Raw genomic sequence first — 11375 nt, 5'->3', positions numbered from 1 at the left:
CCGGTACCAAAGAAAAATGACTGAAGTGCAAACCCAACTCCCAGTAGCATTTAAGCCTCCACCACTCGCAAAAAGTGCAGTGCCAAGTGCAGTGCCATGTTAGCAAAGTGCTAAGTATCTGCTACTTCTGTCCCTAGCGAGAGGGTGTTCGCCAAAGCAGGAGACATTGTTAGTGCCAGCAGATCTGCCCTTTCGGCAAGCAATGTGGACAAGATCATTATTCTTTAAAAAAACAAGAAAATACAAACTGGCTGCTTAGTTACTAGTACAGTACAGTTCAAACACAGATTATTTCAGTTCATCGAAATGCTGCACCTTAATGTTTATTTTATTACATTTTGTATTTATTTGAGTGAATATTCACAGTTTAATAATATTTTTTTTTTAAAACTAATAGTTTATGTTTTGTGAGTACTGCTACAGTAAAGTTCAAATACAGATTATTTCAGTTCATTGAAATGCTGCACCTTAAATGTTTATTTTATTGTATTTTGTATTCATTTGAGTGAATGCATTATTCACAGTTTAATAATAATAAAAAAAAAATATTTATATATTTTATGTTTTGTAATATTTTTTTCTGCTGTACCGAAAACGTACCAAACCGTGACCTATAAACCGAGGTACGTACCGAACCGAAATGTTAGTGAACCGTTACACCCCTAGTATGTAGCCTTACAGATTTGGATAAATTGTTCAGGATACTTCATATGAATTTGTGTTGAACAAAAACAATCTGTAAAATGAGCATTCACACCAGGGAAATATAGTAGTTATATCTTGATATAGTGATATAGGACCAATCCTAATGTCTCGATATTGATTTTAACCATGTCCCCTCAGCCTTAAGCAAGATGGCAAATCTGTGTGATGATCTCATTATGGGTCAGCACTGTGTTGTCAGGCAGTTGTCCTGTGGGGTTACAGGAAAATCTGACAAAATTGTCCTCTCACCTTACCCTATCTGTCACCGTAGTCAGAATAATCTCTAATGTCCTGTGAGTCTAAAGCCAATTAGCGAGGATGAATGAGGATAGTGGCAGCTCCCAGGTGACACAGCCTTTCCCTCCCTCCGAGCAGCAGGCAGAGATAGAGCTGCAGTGGGGAGCTCCAGAGACCTCTATATTTATCTGACACAGTAACAAGCCGCTGTCTGACTGCTGCAGTACAGCTGCACAGTTCCTCTCCACTGAACCACCACGCTCCCCATCCCTTCTGAGCTCTGTTCGCTGTGGCCAGTGATCAGGAAACCAGGGATGACACGGCAACATGTCACCGCTCCGAGTCATCATCACATGCATTTGCATCCGAGTCTACAGGAAGAACCCAGCATTTCTGGCACTGAATAGCTCAACGACAGCACTTCACATGCCGCTGGATTTCTCTACAAGAGGAGCTATATTTCAAAGTTGAGACCCATATTTCATCTTGGGCCACCCTGATGCTGACAAAGCACCAACTGGTGATTGCTGTGTTTGAGTGGCCCATTGAGGCGGCCCGCCAAGGAGCTGCCGTTGTGCCAAAAGAGTCATGCCAAGAGGGCTGGAGAAGGCAGAGGAGCCCCAGCCACCTGTGCCCATTAGGTTAGGTGCTGACAACTGCACTAGGCCCTTGGGAACCCACCAAAACAAGCCGAGGAGAGAAAGGAAGGGGGCGCACCAGACGGGGGTCATGGTCATTTTTCACTAATGACATTAAACAAGTGACCCTGCTTTATGCATTGTTGACACTGAAACACACGGAGGACGATTTGTAAAGAGCTGACATGATCAAAAAAATGTTGGGAGCTGATATAACATCAAAGCTTCGAGGGGACGTGATGTCACAGGCGTTTCATTTAGCTGTGTAGTTTATATGCTCTTTCATGTCCGGATCGTGCATATGCTCCTCAAAAGAAACAGACGGCAAAACACCACTGGCACGCCGAGGCCTGCTTGCTGTCTATTTTATAGACACACACACATTAGATCCATGACTCATCGTGAGCCAAGCTGCTACAGGATACTGAAAGTTAACTGTTCTTTAGTTATTGTTCAGTTACTTTTATAGATTTGATAATAAGATATATCCCTTCAAACCAGTGCTACTTCATACAGCTTCAAAACAAGACACATCGACATACACTGACATGCCCTTGGGAATTGGATCTGTTTTCCAAGAAACACATTTCAGCCATGTGTGGAGGGAGTAGACCATACCTCCAACCCCCTTGCCACACACACACAAACACACATACGGGAAGAAAATAGAGGAGCAATGTTTCTGTGACCTGCGGGAACCCAGCCAACTATTCTGGCAAAGCAGGATCCTCTCCTCTCCCTGCGGTACGACAGTGAACATCCTCACCTCAGCAGGAGAGATTTGTCAGCAGTAGATGTCTTTTTTTTCGCTTCTCACAGTGGAATTAACCCATGCTCCCAGAGCTTACTTGCGGGCATGGCACATTGTCTCCCAGGAAGCACTGCCACCCCAGCCCAGCAGTGAGTAAATGGCTGGTTTAGCCTTTGCTATATGGACAGATAGAGTCAGGGTATGTAGACAGAAGCACTGCTCAGGCACCAAAAGGCGAAGATAGCATCCTTCCTTCCTTTTTAGAGCAGGGGTGAAGGGGACCTACCAAAAAGCCATGGGGCCCACTGGGCTCAGTGAGAGGAAGTTATACTATTCACGCAGAATTATGAATGAGTTGTGAGAGCAAAGGATGAGTCACAGCTTCCGAGCTGTACAGCCAGAAGGCAGCAGGCAGCCTATCACCAGAGGCAATGGGTGGCTCAAAAAGGCGACATCAAGCATGCTGGAAGCACTAGACAAACACAGCAGGCACAGCCACAGTGGGCACACACAACCTGGGAACAAGTCGATTTAAATTTGTAAACGAAAAAAGGATGGCATGGGAGAGAGGAGTTGGAGTGCAGCATGACACATGACATGGGTCCTATTTTGGTCAATCAAATCTATGAGAGGAAACCCAGGAAAAGAGGCTAATCTGTCAGTGCTTTGAGAGAAGTCCTTTGTAGGCCACAGAGGACAGGAGTCGGATAAACTCATGAAACCCGCCATCAATGGACAATAAGCCCTGCTGTTCATACATGGACAATAACACACTGTATAACTATGTCATCATGAATGAACTTTGCTAACTTGAAATCATCACATAGAAAATTAAGCAGAGAAAGACAGTGTTGTGGACATTAAACGTTAGCAAGAGCAGTTGACATATGTTTTGGGGTTTTCATGAGTACACCACACTCTGCGCAAGCAGTGAGGCAAATATAATATCTTCAATTTTGCATTTGGGAGGAACTCAAAACAAATTAAAGCGTGAGGCAAAGAGAATTCCATTCTAACCAATCACGCTCGCCACTCTTGCCCCAGGCCTCTCAAAAGTCCAAAGGCAACCTATAAAACCAATTGAGCAGAAAAACTATTTGTAACCAAACAGAGTTTTTCCCCTCGCTTTAAGAGGCTCAGGTTCTGGGTACTCCGTGAAGAAGGTCTCTGTTTTGGATAAATGTACATCGGGCAATAACACTTCCCAAGAATGACATTTATGAATGTGACCTAGATGGGAGAAAATGTGGCGAAGGCCAGGAGAAGGAAGGAGACGTTACATTTGAAGCTACAGTAAGCAGCCAGTTAGCTTAGCTTAGCATAAAGGTGGGAAACAGCAAGCATGTCTCCATCTGAATAATAACAACCAAAACATTTAAAGGTCATAGAGACACGATAGGTTGAGGGAGATGAATCCGTATAGCAACTGAATCGGTTTCATATTGTGTTTATGTTATAGCTTAATATTAACGGGAAAGATATGATTATTTCCTAAATATGTATTTATTCCTTTAAAAGTTGCTTTTATGATTTGCTCGTACATTTATATCAGGTGGTTTGTTAATATACCTAAAGTAAATGGCTTTGCTTTCTTACTTTTCACTTTACAGATACACCAAACTGACTTGAACATGTGAAGGCAATAGATGAAAACGCAAGGTGATGTTTGAATTGTTGTTTTTACCGACTCCGTTGCCGTACATACCTTAGCTGAAGGAACAGCCGTAAAGGAATAACAAAAGAAGCTGTTGTGTACGCTCTCTCTCTCTAACACTAACACAAAAAGAGAGCGCTATTTACAGCTTGTCGTCGCTTCTCTTGCTCTTCGAACACTGTTTAAAAAGACATAAGCGTCCAAGAACACAAAGAAAACGAAGGGCTGCCGTGAAAGGAGCTTTGTCTGCTTTCTCTAATGTATTTATTTCAATGACACCATGGAGTTGTAACACTGAATCAATAGTCCCGAGTCTTCTGTGAGTATAATAGATATGACTGTGGCTCACATGTTGAAAACATCTTCCTGAAGTTACCTTCAAAGGCAATCTACATTAAAGTGTTGAAATGCTGAGCCGTTACTCGAGCACGGGCCAAGTTTCTCCTTTCCCAAGACGCGGTGTTGACCCGGTGAACAGAAAGAAAATCTGAGCATGTTAGTGGAGAACATGATGGATCCGATTATCCCTTCTTTAGTCTGCTGGTTATGGGAGGGCAGGAATGAATGAGTCTGATCGAGATGAGTGCCATCTCTTTGGCATTCACACTGGCACGCTGCCTAAGCTTTGTACAAAATGGAGCAGAGGCGGGTGAGTATAGCTCATGCCGGGTGGAAACATCACATGTGTGCGTACTGAGTCATGGTGCTGAGTGTGCCCCCAGGAAAGCAGCACTGGAATTTGAGCCCTTCCCTGCATCCTGTCCCTATAACCACATGACTGTGATAAGCTTCAGAAAATACATTAAACATTTAAAAGCTTCCTCGTACCTGCTCTGGGGTATTAGTTAAACAAAAACGACTGACAGATGTTTATAAAAACTTGGCCCACCTTGGCACACAACACACACACAAAAACTCTGTCAACTTCATCAGTTTAGTTCCTTCTTATTTCCAACAAATAGTCTCTGTATGGCGCTGCCCATGTAGTCCACACATACAGCCTGTGCTGTGAATTCCCCCTCTTTATCCCCTCACAACTGCAATGAGTAAGCCAGCAGGAATTTCTACCTTATATACTTAAAGGGGCAGACTCATTCCTCCCAACTGAACATACATGCCTTGTATGTACCTAAAGCATCAGCACATGTAGCTCTTAGCACACACTGAGTATCGTTTCTGCTCGGTTCACTCTTTCAACAACAAGAGGTATGAACTATGTGGTGACTCCAGAAATATAGGAACAAAAACCTTTAAAACATAAGGGATTTGCATTCTGTTTTCCCTCTCTTTAAAAAAAAATATAAAACAAAGCCCAGACCAACAAATGATCGTGGTATTTTCATTGTAGCCACAGCCTGATACAACTTGTTTCCAAGCGGCATAATGCCCCCAACTTATTAAAAACTGAATATTGAGCCACATTGCAGTACTAGGTTCCTTTTTATTATGATGAACATGGGAAATAAAGTTTAATTTTGAAGCAATCACACATGCAGCATTCTGGTGCCATAAATATTTTCTAGTAAATCATACCCACAGCTAAAATTAATTCTGACCAATTTTACTACAGTGTGAATATGTTTTTCCAAAACCTACAGAGCCCAGCCAGCTGTTTGGTGTAAATTACATTATTTGTGACTCGTTTTAAAAGACAGTGGAGGGAATCAAAAAGCATTGGGATACAAATGAGAAAAATGTAATATAGCAAGCCCTATCTTTCTCAAATATATCAAAATATATAACAATTGCAAAGTAAAAAAAAAACAACAGACAGAGAAGAAAGAAATATTGTCTGTCCGTCTGAACCTGCTTCCACTACATCCTCTAAAAGAAACAGTTTTCCTGCTGTGAAGTGGCCTTAGGTCAGAGCACTCAGACCAGAGATATCAAGTGGGTCTCTGGCAAAGAGGGAGCAAACATATTATCAAATGCAAAAGTCTCCCTGGCCGGCGGAGAGCTCTCACAACTGCCACGGCTCAGAAATGCTTTTTCGCTCTGCTGTGTTTTTCTCAGGGTTCAGGACAAGGACACACAGAGCAGACTGTCAGTGGCATAACAGGACAGCAGGGCTCCTTATGTCGAACTTCACCTTACACCACTATAGCTTCAGACACTAAAATGCTAAATGACACTGCACCACTAACACCTCAGGTCTGCCCTCTCAAAAAGCAAAAAGGCAGTTTCAGTATGTGGACATTTTCGTTCATTAAACATTCTCATGCAGACTTGAGTTCTGACATATTATAATGCAGCATTCAGGACATGATGTTCCTTAGAATGATACAGCATACTGTAAGTTAATAATCTATCGCATACAGAAGACATGTAAGCACTGTGAGGAGTAGCCAGTGTGAGAGTGTGTGCCTCCCTGTGGAGCTATGAAGACTAACCTGCCCCGGGACTGGGCATGGACACAGCAGCATGCTTTCCTGCTCGTCTGCCTAATTTTAAAAGCCTCTTGTCTATCTGGCTCTGGCTCAGTTTCAGGGGCAGAAGGGAGGCCTGTCTGCAGCAAACACAGAGACCTGAGAGGGCTATTTGAAGCAGGCCAGACAGTTTTAGTCATGGGATCCCCCGAAACTCAAAGCAAACAGTGTGCGGTGTCAAAGGATCCAGGGCCTGGCCAAACAAGACGGTTGGCTGTGACCACTGCAGGGATGAGAGAATGTCTCCCGACAAGTAAACAGCGGAGAGATATCTGACAGCCAGAGCTGTTAACAGCCCCTGATAAGCAGAGTAGAAAAAGAGCGAGGTGAAAATGGAGGAGGAAACACCAGGAGAACAACTGACAAGGTGAAATCAGAGATCCAGGCTGAGGTTAGGCCAAGTGAGGAAGAAGCAGACAGACAGTGTGTATGAAGAGGGGAGAATCATGGGGGGAAGAAGGAGGAGGACGAGGTACAAGAAAAAAACAAGCGGAGTAACAGGCATTTTTTAGCCCTCCAAGCAATGTGCTTTAGCGCAAGCTTGCTGTTGAGCTCGTATACTTGACATTTGTCTGACATTTGTCTGACATTTCCCCTCAGTGCCCCTCCTCCTGCTCCTCAGTCATGGCCTCTTTACGCATCGCTGCCCGCCACTAAAAAGCAACCTGCTCCAATCTGCACATCCCTACACGGTGACTCCCACTCACTTCAAATGAACCACATTAACCTGGCTTATCATATAAACATTCCCCTCTCGACTAATACACCCGGACCGTTGTGGGGAACAGTATCTAGTAGGTCGACAAACATGTGGAAAGTTGAGTTGTGTGCTCTGTGAAGCACCAGGAGGCCCAGAGGCTAAAAGGCAGACAGCACTCCCCCCTCATGTAGTGTAATTAAAGAGGAGACCGGGCCATATTGACTACAAAACCACTGAATGCCCTTGAAGGAACATCTGTACTGGAGAAAAACAAGACAATTATGCAGTGGGGTGGAGGGAGGAGAGAGGAATCTTAAGCAGGAAGCAGAGAGGTATAAACATCAAGCCTTTCAAAATGCAGGGTGAGAAATGTTGCAAAAGGGGCATAAAGCCTGGAATATTAACGGAGCTCTTTATTCGGTCCTACTATAGCTTCAGTTAGTCCTCCTTTTTTCCCCACTGGGTTGCTCCCCGGAGCCTTTATCTGCAGCCTTGAGACCTCAGGGCCTTCTAGGTGAATGGTAAAAAGGTCCTTCACAATGTTGATTATTTGTAAATCGAGCAAAGTAAGGAAACCCTTTTAAACAAAGATAATCAAAATGGTTCCAAAGTCACACAGCACACTGTGCATGAATCAAGGAATCAATAACAACATGCGGGGAACTCTGGCAGGATATGGCATCCAATAAATAAACAGAGGAACAACAATAAACAACATAGCTTTTCTATAGAGACAGAAGTAATCACTAGGGAAAGAACGCATACTTGATTTCCACTATTTGTTCTGAGGGTCCCCGGGGGTGAAGGAGGGTGGTGTGTGAGACTCCCAACTGACCATGGGAGCTGTACACAGGTCTTCAATAGAAAAAGGGCTGGAGGAACATTTTCCCACCATTACACACAGAGGAGAGGACTGAGAAACTAGCATGAAGTAGGCGATCAAAACAAGTTGAAGAAAGAAAGACAGAAAGAGAGGCAAACGTGTAGCCGTTTTATTTACTCCACAGTTGGTACAGTATGGATAGTCAGCCTTTAGAGAGGGAAGGACAAAAGGGCCAGTGTCTCTCAACTACCAATGTGTTAATAGTTTATGCAAAATAAACAAATAAAGGCAAATGACGCTGAAGCTGCTGCATTGATATCACCCTCTGAACCACACACAAACGACATCTGTAACCATAAAAACAAAGCAGCAGACAGATGGAAGGCCATAGTTTGTTATTATATCTTATCAGCATCTAAAAATTCCTACGTATACAACAATAACATCTAAAATGCTTTTTGTCCCTTTTTGTGATGTCTTTCAAGGAGACATGTTGGAATTAAAGCACCGTTAATATACTTTAATTATCTTTCAAATGATTTAAATAGACTTTTCTGAATACAAGTGAATACTTCTTCAACTGTTGGGATAGGGTAATGTGTTATTAATAAGTGAAGTCACCAAAGGAATTTCAACCTCTGGTAAAAAACAACATCCACAAACCCGCTGCACCCTAGAAGAAATGACAACTAGTAGCTTAATATCTTTAAAATAAGTGCATGAAAAACGATACAGCCAAGAAACATGATATTACATAAATAGTTTGTTCTGATGTCAGAAAAGAACGCACTGCTTAGTCTGTCTGTGTCAAACAGGCTGCAGGATATATTGGAAAGTCTGGCACTGTCTTTTATATTCAAAGAGGCATGGGACAGCTGATCTGGTTGTCCCAATGTCTAATCAAAAAAGCACAAGCTGTCTCTCATTCTGAAATCTGAGAGTGTGTGAAGATATGTAACGTTGCTACAAGCCCCGACACTCGCCTTGAGAGCTGTGTATGACATACTGAACCCGAAAAACTCAATCAATTCCAACCTGCAGATCATAAGGATATTACGTTTCAATATATTATATGACCCTCTTCTGAACTGTTTTTAAAAATGCATGACCCTACCACTGGGCCGAAGTTAAACAGGGACTTGGACCCTCCCCCAAATTCTTCAATATACCCCTTTTCATAAAATCGTAAAAAGTCCCTAAGGCAAATATTTAACTGACATGGTCCAGACAGGTAGACTAGCTCATTTCTTGGCAGAGCAACTTTAACCTCAACTGAATATGCCTTTCTAATACCCGGTGCTCTATACTGCAGCCATCCTTCACTCCGCAAATAGCCTGATCTAAAGACAAGGTCTCTATAATGAACAGAGGGGATGTGTTTGCACTGGCCCGTGGACAATCCTTCAGCCTGACGGAAATGAAGGGCAAACACTGCACAGATTCATGGGATTTGTTAGCTGGTGAAAAAATGCACAATTTCAGAATGTTTATAAGACTGGAAACCACCTACATGGATCAAAGTCACATCCACATTTACTATACTCGAATTACGAAAATCACACAGCTGTTATCAACGTGTACCGAGCAAACATCCCCGTTTCAAGCTGCTTTTTTTCGTCATTTGGGAGGATGAAATAAAACACCATGGAATTCACGTTACCTTTCTGGCACTGCGTGGAGGTCCAACAGCGGTAGTCGTAGTTGTCATTAAACGACGTCCTCTGACAAAGAGGGTTATCCTCCATGATGCCAGGGCAGACATTGTCACATTCCTTTGCCTTCTTATTTCCATTTATAACGTTGTTCAACCTAGCATTCATAATAAGGGACCAGTCCACAGAGTTCAGGTAGCAGAGCTCAGGGTTCTTCTCAATCCGCACGGCTCCCCGGGTGATGTTCCTCAGATTGTACAGGCCGATGTCCTTCAGGCTGGTCATCTCGTAAATCACCAGGGAGTAGTCGTAGAAGAGATTTCGCCCGCGGATTACACTCAGGTTGGGGAAGAGAATGCTGAGGCTGTCCAGGCCCGAGACGCGAAACAGCAGCAGGTAGTCGGTGATGACGGTCAGCTTTGGGAAGCTCAGGGAGCGGAAGACCTCCTGGTTGATGTTGTTGGTCTTGTCGTTGATGAGGAGGATCTGCAGGTAGCCCTCCACCACCGTGCAGTTCTCCAGACGCTTGAACTCGCTGATGTCATTCCGGATGTCGATGCTCGGACCACAAACTGGAAGACAAAAAGAGACAAAACATGAATGATAAATGTTCTTAACCACACATGTACAATAAAAAACAATACATTGCACAAGTATGAATGCGTGTGGTGGGGAATACAGCAATGCTACATATAGATTAGCATGTAAAATACTTCTGCCAAAAGATTTTAATTAGAGTAATCTTCGTGAAGCATATAATCCTCTTAGTCAATATGTCATACATACAGAGCTCACGAGAACAGCAAAGTGAGCTTAGTGATAGGAAATAATGTTTTTAGCTACATTGTCTAAAAGAAGTTTGTCTTAGGTAGGCCTTTGGATCATTAAAAGAGAGATGCCATCATCAGGGCCTGCTGAGGTAAATATATTTTAAACAAAGAGGTGTTATTGTTTCCCGATGAGGTTTACATGTTGACAAACCCTTGTACTCTCATCTTATTAGACGCAAATATTGCTTCACTAAAATGTTGATCCGTCACCTCAGATAACCCCAGCGTTTGAATTAGCCATTCCTCTGTGCTCGGAAAACAACATTTGAAACCACAGAGCCTGGAGCACACACACACACACACACACACACACACACTCACACAGACAGCTGAGCGCACCAGGCTTTTATTTAGAAACATTTAAAACATGAGATAAAACACAAAGAGAGAGCTGTCAGTCCAACCAGGAGAGCAACAATAGCAGTGAGGCAGAAACACTCCGGATGTCACCTCTCTGTGTGTGTGTGTGTGTGTGTGTGTGTGTGTGTGTGTGTGTGTGTGTGTGTGGNGATAACCCCAGCGTTTGAATTAGCCATTCCTCTGTGCTCGGAAAACAACATTTGAAACCACAGAGCCTGGAGCGACACACACACACACACACACACACACACACACACACTTTATTATTGATGACAATCGACTTCCATCTAATCGTGCCTATCAATTACTACACCTGGGAATGAATGGTAGATTATATTCTCATAATGTTATTGTTCTCTAATGCAATGGTTCCATTACTTATTTTGTCTGATGTGCTTTCCCCGCACTGACAAATTAAATGAGCAGGTTCTCTATTTATTGACACACGCACATCATTTTCCCACATGTGTTTATAGGAATTGATTTCAAACTGGTTCTTATTTCACACTATTAATAATGTTAAAGTGGATATTTTGTTCTCTATGCAATTGAAATCTTTTTGCAGCTGTGTGTTATAGGAGGGTTTCTTCAAGTTAACA

General features: G+C 42.9%; 1 protein-coding gene across 1 annotated transcript in view; it reads right to left on the bottom strand.

The window, feature by feature from the left end:
- igf1ra (insulin-like growth factor 1a receptor) overlaps nt 1-11375 on the bottom strand; it is an 88759-nt gene that overhangs the window by 71230 nt on the left and 6154 nt on the right. The window contains exon 2 of the mRNA XM_010784875.1: nt 9595-10158. Coding sequence (XP_010783177.1) covers nt 9595-10158 — 564 coding nt within the window. The remainder of the gene's footprint in view (nt 1-9594; nt 10159-11375) is intronic.

This window comes from Notothenia coriiceps, unplaced genomic scaffold (genome assembly GCF_000735185.1).
Source record: "Notothenia coriiceps isolate Sejong01 unplaced genomic scaffold, NC01 NC01_scaffold00026612, whole genome shotgun sequence".
Classification (NCBI taxonomy): domain Eukaryota; kingdom Metazoa; phylum Chordata; class Actinopteri; order Perciformes; family Nototheniidae; genus Notothenia; species Notothenia coriiceps.
Note: the sequence above shows the minus strand (reverse complement) of the source record. Positions and strands in the feature narration are given on the sequence as shown.